Source organism: Oryzias latipes, chromosome 8 (assembly GCF_053564925.1).
Source record: "Oryzias latipes strain Hd-rR chromosome 8, Olatipes_Hd-rR_3.1".
NCBI lineage: Eukaryota > Metazoa > Chordata > Actinopteri > Beloniformes > Adrianichthyidae > Oryzias > Oryzias latipes.
Window position 1 is genome coordinate 24272263 of NC_136244.1, and position 22045 is coordinate 24294307.

Genomic DNA, 22045 nt, shown 5'->3' on the forward strand with positions numbered 1-22045 from the left:
AGGAAGAAGGTGGAGATCTGTGAGCAGCAGTATGGTTTCATGCCCCGTAAGAGCACCACTGATGCCATTTTTGCTTTGAGAATGTTGATGGAAAAGTACAGAGATGGTCAGAAGGAGCTGCATTGTGTGTTCGTAGATTTAGAGAAGGCGTATGACAGGGTGCCGAGGGAGGAGCTGTGGTACTGTATGAGGTCGTCTGGAGTGGCAGAGAAGTATGTCAGAGTAGTTCAGAACATGTATGAGAGAAGTATGACGGTGGTGAGATGTGCTGTAGGTCAGACAGAGGAGTTCAAGGTGGAGGTGGGACTACACCAAGGATCAGCTTTGAGTCCTTTTTTGTTTGCTATGCTGATGGACAGGCTGACAGACGGGGTAAGACAGGAATCTCCCTGGACAATGATGTTTGCTGATGACATTGTAATTTGCAGTGAGAGTAGAGAGCAGGTGGAGGAACAGCTAGAGAGGTGGAGGTTTGCTCTGGAAAGAAGAGGCATGAAGGTCAGTCGTAGTAAGACAGAATACATGTGTCTGAACGAGAGGGATCAAGGTAGAAGCGTTAGGTTACAGGGGGCTGAGGTGAAGAAGGTGCAGGAGTTTAAGTACTTGGGGTCAACAGTTCAGTGTGATGGGGGGTTTGGAAAAGAGGTGAAGAGGCGAGTGCAGGCAGGTTGGAGCGGGTGGAGGAAAGTGTCAGGAGTGTTGTGTGACAGAAGAGTACCAGCAAGACTCAAAGGAAAGGTGTACAAGACAGTGGTGAGACCAGCTCTGCTCTATGGGTTAGAGACGGTAGCAGTGAGACAGAGACAAGAGGCTGAGATGGAGGTAGCGGAGATGAAGATGTTGAGGTTCTCCTTAGGAGTGACCAGGTTAGACAGGATAAGGAACGAGTAAATCAGAGGGACGGCTCATGTTGCCTGTGTTAGCGACAAAGTCAGAGAAGCCAGACTGAGATGGTTTGGACATGTTCAGAGGAGGGATAGTGGATATATTGGTAGAAGGATGTTGGAGATGGAGCTGCCTGGCAGGAGGGCAAGAGAACGGCCAAAGAGGAGATACATGGATGTCTTAACAGAGGACATGAAGTTGGCTAATGTTAGGGTAGAAGATGTCCATGATAGAGTGAGGTGGAAAAGGATGATTCGCTGTGGCGACCCCTGATGGGAAAAGCCGAAAGAGAAAGAAGAAGAAGAAGTAAAAGTTTGAACATTGGTTGTAGTGAGAGAGTCGGATAGCAGGTTTGAATCAAGGTATGAAAAATGTTTAATTAAAGTAAGTTTGAATCCATAAAGCAGGAGAAAAAGTTTATATATTTATTATTAATATAGATTTTTTTGGATGACAGTAAATGTAAAAGTGACTTCATTCAGAGCATTTCATTAAGAGACGGCGCCATCCAGTGATTGACTGAAGCAACTCATAAGACTGTTATAACCCTTGTGCTATCCTAGGCACTTTAACGTTGGGAGTTGGGTCATCTAGACCCCACAAGACAATGCTCTGAACCTTTTTTCTTCAATGATTTGTGATCTTCACTGATTTCCATGGATTACATGAAATCCTCTCCACCTTTATCCTCCTTTGTCATGGTAGTATTAACACGTCAATGGTCATCTTGACCCCATAGAATAGCGCAAGTGTAAAATCAGATTTACTAATTATTCTAAAATATTACATTAAAAAAAAGTTGTAATTTACAATTTAGGAAAACACTTATTCAATGTATATTGTTTGATTGATTATTTCTGTTTTTATAAGGCAATAATGTGAATGGACACAACATTTATTTTTACATTGGTGAAAAAAATATAGATTTTATAATGCAGGTAACAGTTTCAGAACAATAAAAAAAAGTTTCCACCATATATTTAACTTTTAGCATTGAATTATGCTTACTTTATTTCTTGTAAGCATAAGGGATGTTACTCATGCAGACTCACTTTTTTTAAGCAAACTCCAGGTGTGATATGGTGCCTCTGTCAGACTCCTCCCCCTCTCCTCTCCGTTTGGCTGCTGATTCTCCCCACCTGCGACCACTTACCTCATCATCTCATCCGCCTTCATAAGGAGCCACAGGATCATCAGTCTTCGCCAGTCCGTTGCCCCTGATGGTGCATAGTTGGTCCTCAAGTCAAGCTATTGTCTGTTTCGTTACGTCAAGTCTATGACTAAAAACTGTCTCTCTCTACTCACCTCCAGGAATCCAGTACCACGAGTGGTCGCCAGAATCAGTTTCCAGCCGGTCTCGCCAATCTGTCCTCTCCTGCGGACCAAGTATCCCATCCTTCACCAACATCTGCCTACGGAGAAATCCACCAGTGACGCCGCTAACTTCTGCCTCTAGTTTGGAACCGACATCCAGTCCTGCTCACGCTCTGTTTCCTGCTCCACGTATTAAACCTCTTACCTGCCACGCTTGCCTCCCGCTGTGTTCCTTCTGGGTTTCAGCTTCTGGGTTCGAAAAGTGTTCTGTAGCCATGACAGAACGGACTGGCCTCTGTGCTGGAAAGATTATTGGAAAACCAGCTTTATGTAAAATTTGAGAAATGCGAGTTTCATGTCTCAACCGTTCAGTTTCTCGGCTATATCATTGAGGCCGGTTGCAACCGACCTGATCCTGCTAAGTTAGAAGCCGTCACCAACTGGGCTCCTCCAGACACTCGGAAAAAACTCCAACAGTTTCTAGGCTTCGCCAATTTTTACAGGCGCTTTATCCGTAATTACAGCAGCATAGCTTCTCCCCTCACGCGCCTTACTTCTACTTCTCACCCCTTTGTCTGGTCCACTGAAGCCCAACAAGCCTTTGACAAATTGAAAGAACTGTTCGTATCCGCACCCATCCTCATCCAACCTGACCCATCTCGCCAATTCATCGTCGAGGTCGACGCTTCTGATACCGGTGTGGGGGCCGTCCTCTCCCAAAAGGAAGACTCAACAGGCAAAATGAAACCTTGTGCCTTTTTTTCTCGCAAATTATCACCGGCAGAACAGAACTACGATGTCGGCAACCGGGAACTACTTGCCATCAAGCTGGCATTGGAGGAATGGCGTCACTGGTTGGAGGGAGCAGAACAGCCATTCATCGTATGGACCGATCACAAGAAGATCACACTCATCATCAATTCTCTACGAAGTAAAGCTCTCCAGTGGGCCCAAGCCTTTCTCTCTGCCAATCCCATCTCTCACCTGTCTTATGAGCGTTTCCTCGGCGAATTCCGCCTGATAATCGACCAACCTCGTAAACAGGAAGAGGCGACCCGGCGGCTGCTTGCACTCAAACAGCGGAGCCGTCCTGTTAGCGATCACGTTATCGATTTCCGCATTCTAGCGGTTGAAGCTGGCTGGCCCGATCTGGCCCTCAAAGGTGTTTTCTACCAGTCCTTTAATGAACAAATTAAAGACCACCTTTGTTCTCAACCGGAAGCACGATCCTTTGAGGAGTTAGTTTCCGCCGCTCTCAGGTCGGACGTTAGGATACGGGAACGCCAAAAAGAACGAAGTCATCCGCCTCCACGTCTCCAGACTAAGTCAGTCCACGCTCCACCGATCGATCCAGACCCGTATGCTGAGTGTCCTGTCCCCTCCAAGACTATGGATGAACCCATGCAGATCGGTCACTCAAGGCTGTCAGAAGAGGAGCGGCGCAAAAGACGCGAAGCTGGTGCCTGTTTCTACTGCGGGGCTAAAGGCCATTTAGTCTCAGGGTGCCCAGTACGTTTAAACTCCCAAGCCCCTCGCTAGACGACAGGCCGCGAGGGGAGTTATCTGCCACAGATTCTGGTAAAGAATTTTTGTATTTACCTGTCAAGTTATGCCTCGATCTCCAAGTTCATGATCTTAGGGCCCTCGTAGATTCTGGGGCGGAACAGAGCCTTATTGACTTTCATGTAGTTAACCACTTGTCTATCCCCACAGAGCCCCTAGAAACCCCCATTGAAGCCTCTGGCCTCGGGGGACAACACCTGTCTCGTATCACCCACCGTACCAAGCCCATTCTACTCGTCACGTCAGGTAATCATAGGGAATCAGTTCAGTTTTACATCACCCAGTCCGCTCATACTCCCATAGTGCTAGGGTTCTCCTGGCTTAAATTGCACAATTCCCAATTTAACTGGGCTCAAGGATCTGTCACTCAATGGAGTTCGTACTGCCTCGCTAACTGTTTACTGTCCGCGGTTCCCCGTGTGTGCTCCATTGATACCGAGAGTCCCGTCTCAGTAGATCTTGCTTCCATTCCGTCGTGTTATCACGACTTAAAAGCGGTTTTCAGTAAAACTAAGGCTAGCGCCCTTCCCCCGCACAGACCTTACGATTGCGCTATTACCCTCCTTCCTGGTGCTCCTCTACCTAAGGGGCAGCTATTAAACCTGTCGGGCCCCGAAAGAAACGCCATGGAACAGTACATCCAGGAAGCGCTTTCGCTAGGGCACATATGTCCCTCCTCCTCCCCTGTGGGGGCTGGATTTTTCTTCGTGGAGAAAAAAGATAAGACACTCAGGCCTTGCATCGATTACCGCGAACTTAATCAGATCACAGTCAAAGATAAATACTCCCTGCCACTAATCACATCCGTTTTTGACTCCGTTCAACAAGCTCGTATCTTCACTAAATTAGACCTCCGCAATGCGTACCATTTGGTTCGCATCAAAGAAGGCGACGAATGGAAGACTGCATTCAAAACCCCCTTAGGCCACTATGAATATTTGGTCATGCCTTTTGGCCTCACCAACGCCCCTGCAGTCTTCCAGAGGTTGGTTAACGACATACTCCGTGATTTCCTTAACCGGTTCGTCTTCGTATACCTAGATGACATTCTCATCTATTCTCATGATCAGGCCCAACATGAACATCACGTACGTCTCGTGCTGGAGAGATTATTGGAAAACCAGCTTTATGTAAAATTTGAGAAATGCGAGTTTCATGTCTCAACCGTTCAGTTTCTCGGCTATATCATTGAGGCCGGTTGCATCTGACCTGATCCTGCTAAGTTAGAAGCCGTCACCAACTGGGCTCCTCCAGACACTCGGAAAAAACTCCAACAGTTTCTAGGCTTCACCAATTTTTACAGGCGCTTTATCCGTATTTACAGCAGCATAGCTTCTCCCCTCACGCGCCTTACTTCTACTTCTCACCCCTTTGTCTGGTCCACTGAAGCCCAACAAGCCTTTGACAAATTGAAGGAACTGTTCGTATCCGCACCCATCCTCATCCAACCTGACCCATCTCGCCAATTCATCGTCGAGGTCGACGCTTCTGATACCGGTGTGGGGGCCGTCCTCTCCCAAAAGGAAGACTCAACAGGCAAAATGAAACCTTGTGCCTTTTTTTCTCGCAAATTATCACTGGCAGAACAGAACTACGATGTCGGCAACCGGGAACTACTTGCCATCAAGCTGGCATTGGAGGAATGGCGTCACTGGTTGGAGGGAGCAGAACAGCCATTCATCGTATGGACCGATCACAAGAACCTGGCTTATCTCCGCTCAGCCAAACGGATCAACTTCAGGCAAGCTCGTTGGTGTCTCTTTTTTGACCGCTTCAATTTTGTAATCACCTTCAGACCCAGATCCCGAAATGTCAAGCCCTGTCCCGAAAGTACAGCCCTTCAGAACGCGCCCCAGCCACTATCCTTCCCTCCACCTGCGTCATCGGAGCCCTCACGTGGGACGTCGAAAACAAGGTACTCCAAGCCCTGAGAGACAATAATGACCACCCTCCTGTCCCCAGGGGTACCTTGTTCGTTCCTGCTGATCTCCGGTCCGAGGTCATCACATGGGGGCATACATCCCGCTTGGCTTGCCATGGGGGAATTCACCGGACTCTTAACCTTGTTCGCAAAAGGTTCCATTGGCCTGCCATGGAAAAGGACGTGCGGGAGTATGTAGCAGCCTGCTCCACGTGCGCCCGATCAAAATCTTCATCCTCTGCTCCGGCAGGTCTGCTTCATCCACTCCCCATTCCCAATCGACCCTGGTCCCATCTTGCCATGGATTTCGTCACCGGTCTTCCCCCGTCACACGGTAACACAACTATCCTCACTGTTGTTGATCGTTTTTCGAAAATGGCTCACTTCATTCCCCTTCCTCAACTCCCTACGGCCACTGAAACTGCTGACCTAATGGTCAACCACGTTTTTCGCCACCATGGCATCCCTATGGACATTGTCTCCGACCGTGGCCCCCAATTCACGTCACAAGTGTGGAAGGCCTTCTGCTCGGCCTTGGGGGCCACGGTCAGTCTCTCGTCCGGCTATCATCCCCAGTCAAATGGCCAAGCGGAGAGAGCGAACCAGGAGCTGGAGGCAGCTCTCCGCTGTCTGGCGGCACAGAATGAAAAGGACTGGTCCACCTTCCTGGTATGGATAGAGTATGCCCATAACACTCATCCTTCATCTGCCACCGGGATCTCTCCTTTTGAGGCCGCCCTAGGGTACTCACCACCTCTGTTTCCATCCCAGGAGTTGGATCTGGCAGTGCCTTCCGTCCACCATCACATCCAGCGTTGTCAACGCGTCTGGACTCAGACGAAGGCCGCTCTCCTCCGCACCAAGGAGAGCAACTGCCGGATCGCCAACCGTCGCAGGGTGGTGGGACCCGACTATCAACCTGGTCAGCGGGTTTGGCTCTCCACTCGCAATATACCCATTCAGGCATCCTCCAAGAAACTGGCTCCACGATTCATCGGTCCTTACGTCATTGACAAACTCATCAAACCTACCTGTGTCCGTCTTCGTTTACCCAAAGCCCTGAAGGTCCACCCGTCGTTCCACATCTCTCAGATCAAGCCAGTCCAGGACAGTCCTCTGTGCCCGCCGTCCACTTCCCCACCGCCCGCCCGGGTCATCGACGGCGCTCCGGCCTATGACGTCAGCCGGATTTTGGATGTCCGTCGAAGGGGTCATGGATTCCAGTTCCTGGTCGACTGGGTGGGCTACGGTCCGGAGGAGCGCTCCTGGATTTCCCGCTCGTTTATTTTGGACCCCTCAATCCTTGAGGATTTCTTCCGTGCCACCCTGATCGCCGCCCTTGACCGCCTGGAGGCGGTCGTTGAGGGGGGGGTACTGATATGGTGCCTCTGTCAGACTCCTCCCCCTCTCCTCTCCGCTTGGCTGCTGATTCTCCCCACCTGCGACCACTTACCTCATCATCTCATCCGCCTTCATAAGGAGCCACAGGATCATCAGTCTTCGCCAGTCCGTTGCCCCTGATGGTGCATAGTTGGTCCTCAAGTCAAGCTATTGTCTGTTTCGTTACATCAAGTCTATGATTAAAAACTGTCTCTCTCTACTCACCTCCAGGAATCCAGTACCACGAGTGGTCGCCAGAATCAGTTTCCAGCCGGTCTCGCCAATCTGTCCTCTCCTGCGGACCCACCACGAGCCTCTGCCTCTTCAAGTATCCCATCCTCCACCAACATCTGCCTACGGAGAAATCCACCAGTGACGCCGCTAACTTCTGCCTCTAGTTTGGAACCGACATCCAGTCCTGCTCACGCTCTGTTTCCTGCTCCACGTATTAAACCTCTTACCTGCCACGCTTGCCTCCCGCTGTGTTCCTTCTGGGTTTCAGCATCTGGGTTCGAAAAGTGTTCTGTAGCCATGACAAGGTGAGTCATTAAAAAACTTCCTGATTCAGGAATCAGCTTCATGGCAAATCCAGCTTTAGAGTTTATCCCCTTAGACATTTTCGTCAATTAAGAAAAACATGAAACTAAACGTGCACCTTCTGTCAATACAGAATAAACATCTAAAAACAGCTTCTGCTCTACAAGAAGTGGAAACAACCAGCCCTGATCAGTGCTCTGCCGCCCTCTTGTGGCCAACTTGACTTATAACATTCCAAGGTTTCAGTGGTTAAAGATCTCCTCAGAAAAAGCACCGAAATCAAAACTAGATCATTACACAATGAAGAGCAACAGTTACAAAGTTGTAATTAGAAATATTTCAAACATTTTTTTACATTTAGATCATAGTTATTGTGGTTTTGTATAACTGCAACAATAAATCTAGCCAAACAAACACAACATCGTTGAACATTTTCCCTAAGATAATTGAATTCAGTCTAAGTTGTAAAATAGAAAAATTATCTAGATGTGTTTAAAGTTTTTCTGAGATATTTATTTTTGCCACATTGAGAAAATGTGATGGAAGCATGTTATCTTTTAAACTGATTCGATTTTAAAATGACTAAAATCCAAATCTGACTCCTGACAAGCAGAACTGATTTACAACAACCACCAGGTTGCAAACGTTGGTCAGCTGGCCTATGATGAAGCTTTTCTGAAGGTATTACAAGGTGCAAAAAGTGGTAAATGCTGTCATACTGAATTGAATTCTGAAGTACCTCCTGATTTACTAGATTCTGCGTCAGATCAGTTTTATTGCAAGTTACTTTTAAACTGTATCACATTACAGATTATTTATATCTATTGTTCAAAGAATATCCCCATATTTACTTCCCTCAAAATTGCACTGCGTTCTTAATTATTCCTGTAATGTTTGATTCAAAGTTACTTTCTGCACAATGCCAGCAGAAGGATTAGAAGGAAGAAACAACTGTGCCACAAAGTATTTTTAAGGATGAGGGGGTGGTGTGGGGTCGTATTAACTACTAATAATAACAGTGTTTGTTTTGGGTATTTACTTAAAGAATAATTGAGGGAGCCACCCTGTGTTTTAGGCAATTTATAAAAAGGAAAATGATGTTGTTTTTTTAACTTTGGAAAAAGGGAAAATTGAGACCCAACAGAGAAGCTGAGCTCTGTGTGCCTCAGAAAAATACTGTCATAAAAGCAGGTTTAAATCACTGCACCTATAACCTACAATAACAGGACGAACGGACAGATCTGTGAAAAGCACAGAGCAAAACATAAAGGAAACACAAACATTTAATAAAAAGTATGGATGTATGAAGCCTGACAGAAAATTTAGCTCTGTAATTTACATTTATGTATAAGAAAGGCTAAAAGTAACTAAACATAAGCAGAAAAAACAGTTTTATTTTATTGTATCTTTTTCTATTATATTTACAGTCTTATTTTTTTATTTGGTATATTTTTTCTGAACATTATGTTATCTTTAGAGATTTTAGTCTGAATTTGCCGATTAATTGGTTTTGGCTTGTTGGCAAACATGTATAAATAAAAAAAATACAATCTTTGTCTTAAAATGCTTCATGGTCTCATCTCTTTATAAATATAAAATTGGGATGTTAAGTAGGTTGTAATACAAAGATATCTGAGCATGCAAAGAGTAAAATATTCCTCATAAACGTTTTAATAATGCATTACACTAGTTTTTATTACCAATAAATAACTTCCAACTTTTTGGTGCATCAAAAATAAATTTTAAAAACACCAAGTGAGATATAAAAACAGAGCCAGACCGAATATTAGTTTGAAAAACGTGGTAAACGTTCACATCATCTAAAGATGACCAGACAGTGGTGATGCCCCGTAGAAGGGAGGCTCCTGTACGTGCACGTTCACGACACCAGCGGCCGCGCGCACGTAGCTGTCAGTAGGAAATGCTGGGTGTTCGGGCAGTGTGCACTGCAACCGCTAAGCTTGAATAATTTGAACGCGTGGCGTTCTTTTAGAAGTATTGAACATTTAAAAAAAAGTTTTTAGTGCCGTTTGATGAGGCTGATAGTGCGCATGTCTAATGTGGAGATCGAAACCTTCAGATAAGCTCGGCTAACAGCAACGACGCTAATGCTAATAGTTGAAGGGGCTAAAAATTAGCTAGTTTGCAACTTAGCTTGCTAATGCGGAATATTTGCTCCTCCAACAGCGAACATTTTTCTGTGTTTCTATCCGGTCGGGCGGCTTGGGACCCTCGGTAAACGGAAGACGCTGTGGAGCCGGAGCTGTGGCGGGGGTGGGTGTATGTACAGGAACCCCCTGGCTGGCTACCCAGGAGGACGGATCGCAGTGACACGCAGGTCGAGGGTGAGTTCACCATCGGAGATGATGAACTTGTTGGGTGATGCAGTGGGCAGGGTGAGGCCGTGGACGCCGCTCGGCCGGGGCCTCGACGCTGTGAACAGTGACTAAACCTTTTGCTGCTGATTCGGGAAGTTGTGTCGCCGGGGCTGCTTCGCTGAATGACAACAAAGAGTTATTCGCTGCTACACCTGCGCGCGGATCGATTAGCCTACACGCGCGTGAACCTGCATTAGCAAAGCGGTTCTGCCCTTGTGTCAAAATAAAAGCAGACCTTAAATAAAATATATTTATACACGAAAATGTATTTTTTTAATGAAACACGCAGCTTCATTGATTCAGTTATGACCCTTAAGTATTCTGTAAACCCCAACGCATCACTTTTGTCAGGTAGTTCTTTAAAAAATGTACATTATAAATGTTTGCTGAAGGATTTTTTTGAGCTTTTATTAATTTATTGTTGTTTTTATAAAACATACATTTGTATGCAGCTGTTTGGTAAATGCTTTATTACCCATTGGGACATTTGTCAAAAAATTTGATTTACAATGCAAATGACTGGCTCTTAATTTGAAAAGTTTAAGCATTTTTTTTTAGATAATTTTTGTTTTACAGTCATAGTTAAATTGATATGATCTGTTTGAATTGTTATAGCTAATTAAATATGTTCTCTGTATTTCTCAAGGAGAGATCAGTGGGGAACCATGGCTGAGCTCTCCACGTTATCCCCATCTCCGCCTGCGTTGGGTGATCCCTGTGCAGCCCCACCCATAACTCCGTCTTCATCTGTGCTCCCTCCTGCTAGCAACACTCCACCAGAATCTATTCAGGAAATGCCTCTACCCAAGTCTTCCCTTTACAGTGACAAAGCTCTGAGTGGAAACGCTTCTGCAGCATCCTCAAACGCTTCACCGTTGACTCCACATTTGTCCGCAAGTCCCCCCACACTTGCAGGAGAAACTCCCCCTCCACCGTCAGGAAATCAAGAGTCAAATGAAAAATCCAACAGTGTCCCGGCTGCTGCAGAACTCCTGAATGCAGTGGAAGCTCCACAATGTGCAAGTGGGCCTTCAGATCCAAGCACAGAGCTGCAAGCGTCCTGTCCACCTGATCTAGATGTTACTCTGTACCCTAATGTGCAGGTAAGCCATGAGGACGGCCAATCTGAGAAGGTGCCCGATTTCACTCCCACAACTGCTTCTTCAGCTGCACCAGCGGCTGAGGTGGAGACTCCTCAGACAGTTGAACAAGAACAAAAGCCTCTAAGTAAGCCTCCTCCTTTGTCCCCAAAGCCTCGCTTATCTGGTGAACCCAACAAGCCAGAGCTTTTCCACACTCCAACCCGAGCTGGACACTCTAGCCCCACGGTCCCAATGATCCAAGAGCCCGTCCTCCCATACGCCAAACCGCGGCCGGCCCCCGACACCCTGAGTTACCTGGAATCCGCCAGCCTGATGTCGGGAACATTGGAGTCCCTATCTGGACTGGGAGAGGACGGGAGCTCCGTGGGCTCCGACTCCGAGATCAATGGCCTCACTGTCAAACGCACTGATAAATATGGCTTCCTGGGCGGCAATCAGTACAGCGACACAAAGTAAGTCATAAAGTAATGTTACATTGAACAGCAAGCACTCAATTAATATAGTTTGGGTTGAAATTCTTAAAAGGAACAAAGAGACTGTTTGGTTCAAGCACTAAAGCAAATAATTTATGAAAGAAGCTACATTCTGCTCAGTTCTCCTCTTTTGATTATCCATTTAGTTCGACATGAGCCAGATTAGCTTTCCTCTATATCTTTGTTGCTTGTCTTTTATCTCTCTCTGGTCCGACGCAGATCATGCTGAGAGCATTTTAATGACTCAGTGTGTGAGGACAGTGTCTGTGGCATCACCCCACCCAGCTGCCTCTCACTTTTTGTCAGATTCTCTGCTGTTTCTCTGACAGGCTAATGCACTTCTGCTGATACATAATTAAACTGTTATGGATCTAACATCGTCAATGGCAGGAGACTCTGGTTACAGCTGGAGATGCTCTGACACGGAGCCCTTCAGCACATTGTTTTGTGAACATATTTGTCATTAGTAAGTAGAAAAGTGGTTCCTTCCTCTGTTCTTGTGCAGCGAAAAGGACCTTCGAGTGGAAGTTGCCCGGCAGAGAGAACTGAAATGGCTCGAAATGTTTGCCCACTGGGATAAGTGGGTCAAACATCGCTTCCAGAAGGTATGCAAAGCCACTTTTGAGGAGTAGCTCGACCTGTCGATGTGCTCCAGCATCCATTTCTGTGTTACAGGTGAAGCTGCGCTGCAGGAAGGGGGTTCCCTCTTCTCTCCGGGCTAAAGCCTGGCAGCTGCTGTCCAACAGTGAGGAGCTCCTGCATGCTAACCCAGGCAAATTTGAGGTAAAACCTTAAGAAGTGGACGCAATCTCTTCCCTTTGTGCAATTTTACGTTCTGTGTAATGAAGAGGAAAAACGCCCCAATTTTTTATTTTGTTTATGTCAAGCTGGCCGTACATATGAAGAGTTTAAGCTCTTTTGCTGTACATTCTAGTCTAAAGGAGGTCAAAAACGGACCTCTCATCTTTTAAAACAACCATGTCAGACCTTTATTGTCTTTAGGTTCTCTCTCTAGGTTTTCATGCATCAGGTTTTGTGTTGAAATCTAAAAAGAAAAGGATGTAAATGTTGATAGCAATCATGATGAGGTAAAAAAAACCCAGTTTTCTCATTTCCTTTAAACAATAAATCTTCCGTGTGTGTATTTCCTTTTGTTTTAAACATGTTCATTGATTTTCCGCTCTTACAGAAGCTTCTGCTTTTTTTTTCAGAAGCAGGGACAGTGCATGACCAGAAATATATTTGGCAACAGACTTGAAGCAAAAAACAGCTTTTAAGGAATTTAGTGAGTGAGTGAGTGAGGTAAATTTAGCTCCAGCGGTGCGGGCCGAGTTGGCTGTGAGCCTCTTATCATGACCACTAATCCAGTCGGTCCAGGGCCCCCCCCCCTTTGTTCAAAGTGTAGCAGGGTTTGGCCCCGACCGGGCCTGAAACCTGGCACTCTAGTTTTAGGGAGAGTTTCACTTCTGCTTTTATTTCTTCTCAGGTATGATTTAGAAAACGAGTTTTAGAGTGTTTTCCTCCGCGCTAACCAACGCACAAAATGTTTAAAAACGACCCCAGAGAGTGTAAAAATGTGAATTTCTGTCTTTAGGAGCTGGAGAGGGAGCAGGGGGAAGCTAAATGGCTCGACATTATTGAGAAGGATCTTCACCGGCAGTTCCCCTTTCACGAAATGTTTGCTGCCCGCGGTGGCCATGGGTAAAAATATCAACTTGTTTATATTTATTTATACATTCATAAAATCGGTAGTCTGTGGGAAACAATGGCTCTTTGTTTGTATGAATATTGTCAATTTTTCAGCAATATTTTCACTCTGAACTATATCAGACTTAACTATAATATGACGATATGAAATTCTCCTTTGTTATTTTTGGTCCTGCAGTCAGCAGGACCTGTATCGCATCCTGAAGGCTTACACCGTCTACCGGCCTGACGAGGGTTACTGCCAGGCCCAGGCTCCAGTGGCTGCTGTGCTGCTCATGCATATGCCTGCAGAGGTGAGAGCCCCCCACACGTACATTAACCTTCTCTATGCCGGGATAACTGGCTTTCAAATGTGTCATTTCTGAATATTTCAGTACAAAAATCAACTGAAAGTGAATAAAAGATTCCTACACTTTCTCAGTCCATCTCTCAAAGTGTGGTTGGTTTTCTATGTTTTGTGACTCAGTAAAAACTCCTGCTGGTCCAAAGGGCGCAAAGATAAAGGTGTTCAGGAGTCTACCTATACATGTGCACGTATGTTCATACGCCCACGGCGAATTCGCGTCCCCTACCTCTCGTGACGCACATCCAATCCCCAAAATGTGCTCCTGAACGTGATAATCCAGACGCATGTGGGAGGAGCTACTATCAAACGCTTTTAGCCCCATCGGTCTATGGAAGCATTGACAATGCATTGCAGACGTGGATGGTGTTGAGAGATCAGCTTTGTTTATTTTAAAGAGCTCTACAAAAGCGTCAGTAATCACTGTGCCTCACCGTCTACGCCAGGAGCTGCGTCTGAACGAGGGCGCTTTCAGCGGCTCTATTGCTGTCCCGCAATAGTCCGAGCAGGGAAACATAATAACATTGTTATTATGTCAATACATATAAGAAAAAAGATCACAAAGTTCAGGAGTAGATCGACCAGATTCTCCTCCATGTTGGTTTTGAACTCCAACCGCTAACCACATCACCAACAGGCCACAAGCCAAAGCCGAGTTCCTGATTGGTTGACCCGACGTGAATTCTTCACCAAAGTTCAGAGTTTTTAAACTCTGGGACGCCCAAAAATGCTCCGCAGTCAGACCGCCGTGCCGTACCCGATGCTGAAAATGATGGCCTCTGTACATCGCCTTCACATTGAAACTGGATGCCCCTGACGCGCTCAGTGTGAACTTACCTTTATTCTGATGGAAGCTGTTGGTTTGAAGAAGCATCACGGAGACTTCCTTTGGGTTCCTCGCTGTTTGAAGAAAGCTGGATGTTCCTTGACGGCTCTGACACGAGAGCCCTCGAGTTTCACGCGCGGCCTGAACTTTACCGTTGAGGTTGATGTGACATCGCAGCTTCTCAAACTTGTTAAACCTCCTTTGACCGCCTGACGCCACATCAACAGTGTGTAGTGAAGTCGGTACCTGTGTGCTGCGGTTCAGAGGTTCAGTGCTTAGAAGCCAACTGTGAGGACGTTGAGACAGCAGCAGGTGTGTTTGTGCCAAAAAAGACGAAAGCAGTTTTCTGAATCTGATCATTAGAACCTAAAATATTTCATGATGTTTGCAAAGTGATTTAAGACAACGTTGTGAATTTTACAACTAAAATATAAAGGATTGTTTCAAGTAATTTAAAAAAAGGGGGGAAAAAAGTATAAAGCTTAAAACTGTACAGCTAAATGGCTCCAATATTGCTCGGCATTTTTGTTGCACCGATAATGTTAGATGGAGTTGTGAGAGGTTGGAAGCTAGCGGGAGTGCGTGTAAACAGAGAGCTCTCAGCAGCGGAGAGGGGAAGGGGAGTGGCTTTGCTCCACGCCAACAGAACTCCCGCCGCTCTGCAGAAACTACATCCTAGAAAACTATAATCTTTTTGGGCTAAAAACGGCATAATCCTGATTGAAAGACCACTGGGAACATTTTGAAAATGGCTTACAAAGTGATGGAGGTGGGTTTTTATTAAATGAAATACACAGATGATAAAAGCCATTAATTGAGGTTTTTATTTCTCGCTAATTTGTTATAATTTTGTTGTGTTTTGCAGCAAGCGTTTTGGTGCCTTGTCCAGATCTGTGAGAAGTATCTTCCTGGTTATTACAGCGCCGGCCTGGTGAGTAGAAAATTCTCTCTCCCTCTGTCACTCTGTCAGATCACAATCTTCAATCGTTTGTCGCTCCTCGTACCCAGGAAGCAATCCAGCTGGATGGCGAGATCTTCTTCTCTCTGTTGCGGCGCACGTGTCCAATGGCATACCGCCATCTGAAGAAGTTCAAGATAGACCCAATTCTCTACATGACCGAGTGGTTCATGTGCATCTTTTCTCGCACGCTGCCTTGGTCCAGCGTCCTGCGTGTGTGGGACATGTTTTTTTGTGAAGGTATGAGTCTTCACGGCTGAAACTCTGGTGTCTTTCTTTGCGCAGAAAATCAAACGTTGTGTTTGTGTGACTGCAGGAGTGAAGATAGTCTTCCGCGTTGGTTTGGTGCTGCTGAAACAGATGCTCGGATCTGTGGATAAACTGCGGGAGCTGCAGGGCATGTACGAGACCATGGAGCGCCTCCGAAACATCTCGCCCGACACTATCCGGGAGGACTTGTTGGTTCAGGAGGTGAGTCTGGATTTGAAAGAATGATGCTTCTGTCACAAGAGCTGTGAGTCACGTAGCGCCCGATCTTACGCTCCACTTCCTCTGTCTGCCTTCTTGACCTTGTCTGACGCGTCCATTTGCAGGTCATTGCTCTTCCAGTGACGGAAACCCTCATCGAGAGGGAGTGCAGCGTCCAGGTGAGGAAATGGAGGGAATCCAGGGGGGAGCTGACGCACCAACCGGGCCGCCGCCATCACGGTACAAGGGCCATCTATGAGCACAAGCGGCGCGCTGCCGCCATCACGTCAGGAGGCAGCTTCTCTTTTCTCGGAAGCCCAATCCCACCTCCAGGACCCCTCAGGGCTTCCTCCAGCCTTCTGTCCCTCCCTGGCTTCAGAAGATCGAAAGCCTCTTTCCTATCCCAGACGAAAAAAGGTTCCTTTTCAGGGCCGTCCGGATTTGAAGTCTCGCCACACCAAGCTCCACCTGCGGTGACTTCAGCCCGAGGTACGAGCCACAAACCGCCCATCCCTCCAGGGGCCGCTCAGAAGCCCCCGTCAGCCCAAGTTCAGAGCCCCGCAGTTCCAGCTGTCTCATCTCCACCAGCTGAGGGAACCCCGACACAAAGCACAGCCCCGCCCAACACTCTGTCCCCGTCTCCCGTGGTCGTTTCGGAGCAGATCACCCCCACCATCCCGTCTCCTACTGCGAACAACGCTCCTCTGCAGCCGTGCCCCGCTCCACCGAAAGACGCCGCGCCTCCGGCTGATGCCCCGGCTGCTGCCCCCGCTGCAGAGGAGGAGGGGAAGAAGAAGAAGAAAAGCAAAGAAGACAAGAAGAAGGAAAAGGAAGACGAGAAGAAAAAGATGAAAGAGAAGAAGGACAAGGAGAAAGCTGAGAAAGAAAGGCTCAAGAAAGAGAAGGAGAAGCAAGAAAGAGAGAAGAAGAAAGTGGTGAAGAAGAAAGAGAAAGGGGGAGGAGAGGCGGATAACAAAAATGGAGCCACAGCGGCGAAAGACTCGGCCTAATTCCCCCGACCGCTGCAGGATAACGAAAAGGGAGACTGAACAAAACAAAAATAAGAACATAAAGAGGTCAGACACAAAAAGCCCTTCATGTAATGACTCCACAAGATCCGCCGACCTCCTGTCCAATCCATCCTTTCATTCCATGTGGTTGAAGAACCACAATGGCGTTTTAGCTCCTCCCACACTTTTCACTTCGTTTTACTGAACCGGGAGAAGGGACACCTGGAGTACAGACTTTTTTCAGTCCGGTTTGTGTCTGTTTTTAACTAGTCATTGCTTAATCAATACTTTAATCAAAGTAAAAACGCAGAAATGAGTAAAACTAATAAAACTAGTGTTACAGTTAACAGTTTCAAAGTGTCGCCCACTCCCCCATCTGTCCCACCGAGCCTCATCTGATCCAATCAGGCCGAGAAGGAACGACATCATTTTCATCTCAAAACGCAGGATGTGGAGGCGGAACTGTTAGCCGTGTTGTTTAGAGTGTATTTATTGTCTAGTTAAATGTTGTGAGTGTGTGCCTTAGTAGATTATTGGCATGTGTTTGCTGTGTGCGTTCCTCCCCTGCCTGCTTTTTATACTTGAGTTTCTCCTCAGGTCAAACCACATTTCAGTCTTTCTGGGTTTTCACGGACAAACGGGACTGAATCAGTCCGAAAAGGGGAGCGTGTACATTTTTTTATTTTCTGTTTTTTTTTTTTTTTTGTCTGTGTCTTAGGCTGAAGCATTATTGCGCGTGTGAGCCGTGCAAACGTCATAAAGACCAAATGTCCTACAGAAGTAAGCGTTCAAAAAAAGGACTGTCTTTGAAAAGCGTTAAGAACATCCGTTTATTAGAATGTGATCTGATGCACCTGGAGGGGAAGGAAGGAAGGAAGGATGTATTTTTGCACTTGGGCTTTGGGTCGCCAAACTTAAGTGCTCCCTGGGTGTGGAGACCTGAAAGCTGGTCTGAACACTTCAAAATCTCCATAGGAAGCTACTTGACTGGAGATGCCGGGTCAGTGCCAATGTAGCAGCAATCTCTGGTCTCTGACCCGTGGGCTATATGGTGTATTTATGTACAAAGTGGTTAATTTAAGGAAATATAGTATATTATGAATTATTATTTTCAATCCCACTATTTTTCTAAAGAATGAGGAGACACCTGATAGACTGGAACGATGGCGAACGTCAGAGTTTTGCTGTGCGAAGATCTTTTTTTTTTCCTTTTTTCTTTAGCCGTGTTCTCTGCCTCTTCATCACACTCGCATGTTTGGTCGTTTCGTCTTTGTAGTCGCTGCCATTGTTTTTTTGGGGGGGGTCAAGTTGACAGGCTCGCAGTTACGAAAGTGCAGTATTAGTGAGGAAAATCTGGCGTCCTGGAGAACAGACGTTCTTCAGACGGACATCTCTGTACCGTAGGAGGGGATTCATCGGCTTCTCCGTCGACCTTCCTGACGTTTTTACACACAGTGTTCTGTACTGTAACTTATTTATGCATACATTGAAAGGCACTGAACCCCATCAGTATGCTCCGTTAGTGTAAAAAAAAAAGAAAAGCACTGATGCTTTAACTGTACTTTTTCATAGATGATAATTAGTAAGTCTTTTACACAATTGTAGCCGACCTAACATCTGTCCTCTCTGTCTTCCCCACTCGTTTCTGCTCTTTCAGTGGTGTCATTTGGATATACGGATGTGTCCATACGCTTTATGTAAATGCTGTCAGAGGCATGAATCCGTTTTGGTGAAGGAAACACATCTATGCAATCCTTCCTCTGTCCCTGCCTGTGGAGACAGCAGAGCGGTAACTCGGAGAAGGGAATCCTGTGCTTCTGTGGGGGTTCTAAGCACACGTTCAGCCCTGAGGACTCTGAAAGTCCTGCCTGGTTTTCCCCGCGACGGCTGGGGTTCTCGCTCAGTTCTTTGTGGAGGCCACCCCTTTCCAAAGTGTCCACTGTCCTCTCCGCCACTCCGTCTCTGTCCTTCGTGTCTTTAAGTTTACATGCCACTCTGGTGAAAGTGAAGTTAAATCATAGCTAAATGAGTTCATTCCTTCAGATCAACAACTGTTGTATTTATAATTAATGACAATAATGACATTTGTGATGAGTAATAAACCATAATATATTAAGACAGTACTGTGTTTTGGTGTGATTTCGGGATCTTTTGCGATTGTTTTACGGCCTTGGCAGAAGCTGTTGGCTCCTGCAAGACTCGACCACCAGCAGATGTCACCGTAAACCTGCCGGCTTTTCCTGCTGAGCCCTGCATGAATTCACTGAACAAACACACCACTGTACAAAAAGGAAAGTGGTTTTATTCACATTTTGTCCCTTTTATTGGTTACAGAGGAAATGCAAAATGCCGGATTTGAGACGGCTTATGGAAAAAAGGGGGGTGGACTGGAGGCTGGATGGAGAGGAGGAGAAAAAAATCAAAGATTGAAATGTTTTCTTTTGTCTTTTCTCCTTTCCTCTCCTTTCAGCCTATTTTGCTTTTAGGTTTTAAAGTAAAGATGGTTTTAAGGATGTTTTCCTTCTGCTCTGAGGAAACGCTTCCTCCTCTCATTGTTCTCTATCTTGGAGGACATCTTCAAAATTTGGAATGAGGTCCTTGAAACCACGCTGCGGTGTGCAGCAGGTGGTTTGTGTCCGCTAGAGGATGATGTGACGGAGCGAAACGAATGAAAAGGAAGGAAGGAAAGGGTTTGAGCAAAGCGTGCAGTTGGAAATGACTTTACAGAATCGTTTTATTGAAAATCATCCCTATTCCCCATAAGCAGATCTTCTCCAGGCCTCAACCATCCCATGTGCAAGTGTGACGGCTTTGGGTGAGCGGGGAGGAAAAGGAGGACAGAGGAGGTAGGGGAAGGCAGAAAGCAGAGGGATAGCTGTCTTTCTTGTCTTCTAGGTTTCTCTTTACTCCTCCTTCTCCTCTCCGTGTGTGATGACGTAGCAGATGTTCTTGTAGTCGACGTTGCCGGCCACATCTGGGGGGAAGGCGGCCCACATGTTCTTGATCTGAGGAGGGGGAAATGACAAACAGAAATGTTCTTAAGAAGCTCCATTTCCATGAAGATGTTAAACTAAAAAAGAAATCTGGACAGATCTTTACCTCCTCCGCGGAGAACCTGTCGCACTGAGTGGTCAGGAGCTCCTCCAGGCTGGAGAAGCAACAAATTCCAGATGTTAAAGGACTCTCCGTTGCGTCTGGACATACAGGAGGGAAAAAAACATGGACTCACAATTCCTTCTTAATGGATCCGGTTCCCTCGGGGTCCAGGACTTTGAAGGCAGAGAGAATAACATCCTCTGGGTCGGCACCTAGCATGAAAAGAGAGGAAGAGAAGCTGAACCTTCATCTGGAGAAAAAAAAAACACAGATTTCCTGGTTTCTTAGCGGATGCCCACCCTTCAGCTTCTCTCCGAACATGGTGAGGAAGACGGTGAAGTTGATGGGGCCGCTGGCTTCCTTGATCATGGCCTCCAGCTCCTCATTCTTCACGTTCAGTTGGCCTGATCAGAGCAAACGTCAGCGTCAAACTACGAGCTTCGTGGAGGAGCAGATTTTGCTCCGGGAAAACACCCACCCATTGATGCCAGCACGTCTCTGAGGTCATCTTTGCTGATGATGCCGTCTCTGTTCTGGTCAATGATTGTGAAGGCCTGTGAAGCAGAGGGCAGGGCTTTGTGATGGAAGGAAACTCTGATGGACAATTACAGAGGCATCTGGAAAGCGCAAATGGTGTTAGAAGATACTGTGCGGGAAAAGGGCTGCACCCCGCGTGGCCTTGGGTGGAGCAGGAGGAGTCTGCGGTGGTGGTGGGGGGTGCTTCAGCAGTCTGTTCTTACAAGTTAATTTGGGAACATGTCTTCATGGAGCAGCTGTCTAATTTTCACTGGGATGCAGTGATGAAACTTTAGATAACCTCCTGGACTTGAACGCTTCTTACTTCTTAGCCTCTCTTGGACTCTGGCTTGTGCCATAAATACATCCCTCCAACGGGTATTTGCACACCTTTGCAATGTGCTAAGACCATCCTAAGCATCGTATCATATCCTTCCCTAAGTGGAAGCACGTATCACTTTCTTTCTATCTGACGCAGACGTCGTGAAATCCCATCTATTCTGCTTCACTTTCACCTTTTTTTTCTGCATTTCTTCACTCCTTCAACCCTCCTTAACATCCAGCCGCCCGGCGATTCCTTTAGGGCCTCCAGGAGGAGGAGGAGCTCGGCGGAGACGTCTTAATGACAGCTGAGCGGCGGGCCAAAGGTGAGCTTCAGATGCCATCAACATTTCAACACCCCCGTCTAATGACATTCCCATACTTAGCATGTTGTCAAGGGAAAATGTGAGCCAGGCAAAACAGCAACTGCAGCCGAAGCCTCCAGTCTGATTTTCCCTGCACGTTCTCAGGTGAGCAGCCTCACCTCTTTGTACTCCTGGATCTGGCTCTGCTCAAACATGGAAAACACGTTGGAGGAGCCGCCGTCTCCTGCTGCCTGCCTCCTCTTGGCCTTCTTTGGTGCCTGGAGGAGGAACATTCAAAATACATTTTGGGATGTAAATCGGATATTAACCCCCCCATAACACAGAAAAAGTCTAACAAAGCAGAGCATCTTCTTTCACTATTGATGATAGTCTTTAGAAAAAAGTTTATTTGAGGAAGTATACTAACTGAATACTTCTTCAGAATATTACAATATAAATAATAAGTTAACTTCAAGTATACTTGTAGTAAACTTGAATGGATTAGTTTTTGCAAAGGGCGAGGATCTCCTTCAAATGTATAGCTTTAGAATTCTTCACCAATGGTTGACTTTCCCCCAAATGGATTAAAAAAAGTTTCCAGATCCTGCTGGTCTCTATATTCCAAGTTGAAACAGATGATGAGATAAAATCCCACCGGTTCCCGTACATGATCCCATATCGGCAGTGTGGAGATGCAGGAGCTCTGGTACTCACCATCTTCAGAAGCTGTGAGAGGAGCTTTGGGTGATCAAGAAAGAGAAGACAGTGTGAAGCCGCATTTTACGTATATTCCCGGGGGCTTATATACTGCTCCGCAGGCTGGGCTATCTTTAGCCGGCGCTTTAAATTTGGATGGGGATTAAAAAAAATAGGAGAGGGAGAGGATGGTCAACCATGAACTGATGGTGAAAGCGAAGGAGACAGAATGGCGGGTTAGCATA

At 46.4% G+C, this 22045-nt stretch overlaps 2 protein-coding genes and 2 long non-coding RNA genes across 5 annotated transcripts; 2 read left to right on the forward strand and 2 right to left on the reverse strand.

The window, feature by feature from the left end:
- The first annotated feature begins 7058 nt into the window (after positions 1-7058).
- On the forward strand, positions 7059-7530 carry LOC105354514 (uncharacterized). Its single transcript, XR_909117.3, has 2 exons — positions 7059-7206; positions 7295-7530. It is a non-coding gene; the product is annotated as an uncharacterized LOC105354514 (long non-coding RNA).
- LOC144994326 (uncharacterized) lies at positions 7071-7607 on the reverse strand. Its single transcript, XR_013657818.1, has 3 exons — positions 7525-7607; positions 7289-7417; positions 7071-7200 (listed from the first exon to the last, which is right to left on the reverse strand). It is a non-coding gene; the product is annotated as an uncharacterized LOC144994326 (long non-coding RNA).
- Positions 7608-9452: 1845 nt separating this feature from the next.
- On the forward strand, positions 9453-18986 carry tbc1d10b (TBC1 domain family, member 10b). 2 transcript variants are annotated; one of them, XM_023957363.2, is made up of 10 exons: positions 9453-9945; positions 10625-11533; positions 12060-12159; positions 12230-12337; positions 13149-13255; positions 13440-13554; positions 15296-15361; positions 15439-15628; positions 15705-15859; positions 15982-18986. In XM_023957363.2, exons 2-10 carry the CDS (start codon positions 10644-10646, stop codon positions 16864-16866), a joined length of 2616 nt encoding a protein of 871 aa, XP_023813131.1. In that variant the 5' UTR covers positions 9453-9945; positions 10625-10643; the 3' UTR covers positions 16867-18986. The 2 variants fall into 2 exon arrangements, with proteins under 2 accessions (XP_023813131.1, XP_023813132.1); XM_023957364.2 differs by lacking the exon at positions 9453-9945 and adding an exon at positions 10215-10329.
- Positions 18987-19148: 162 nt separating this feature from the next.
- On the reverse strand, positions 19149-22031 carry mylpfa (myosin light chain, phosphorylatable, fast skeletal muscle a). Its single transcript, XM_004071182.5, has 7 exons — positions 21819-22031; positions 21284-21382; positions 20441-20516; positions 20262-20366; positions 20096-20174; positions 19966-20014; positions 19149-19871 (listed from the first exon to the last, which is right to left on the reverse strand). Exons 1-7 carry the CDS (start codon positions 21819-21821, stop codon positions 19770-19772), a joined length of 513 nt encoding a protein of 170 aa, XP_004071230.3. The 5' UTR covers positions 21822-22031; the 3' UTR covers positions 19149-19769.
- Positions 22032-22045: the final 14 nt, after the last annotated feature.

Bases quoted from the DNA above. Each gene is read 5' to 3' on its own strand.
- tbc1d10b (XM_023957363.2), top strand. From the start codon at position 10,644: ATGGCTGAGCTCTCCACGTTATCCCCATCTCCGCCTGCGTTGGGTGAT. The intron at 11,534-12,059 runs GTAAGTCATAAA...GTTCTTGTGCAG, and splicing joins AATCAGTACAGCGACACAAA to CGAAAAGGACCTTCGAGTGG. The intron at 15,629-15,704 runs GTATGAGTCTTC...GTGTGACTGCAG, and splicing joins GGACATGTTTTTTTGTGAAG to GAGTGAAGATAGTCTTCCGC.
- mylpfa (XM_004071182.5), bottom strand. The intron at 20,517-21,283 runs GTGAGGCTGCTC...TCTGCTTCACAG, and splicing joins AGATCCAGGAGTACAAAGAG to GCCTTCACAATCATTGACCA. The intron at 20,367-20,440 runs GTGGGTGTTTTC...TGCTCTGATCAG, and splicing joins AGACGTGCTGGCATCAATGG to GCCAACTGAACGTGAAGAAT.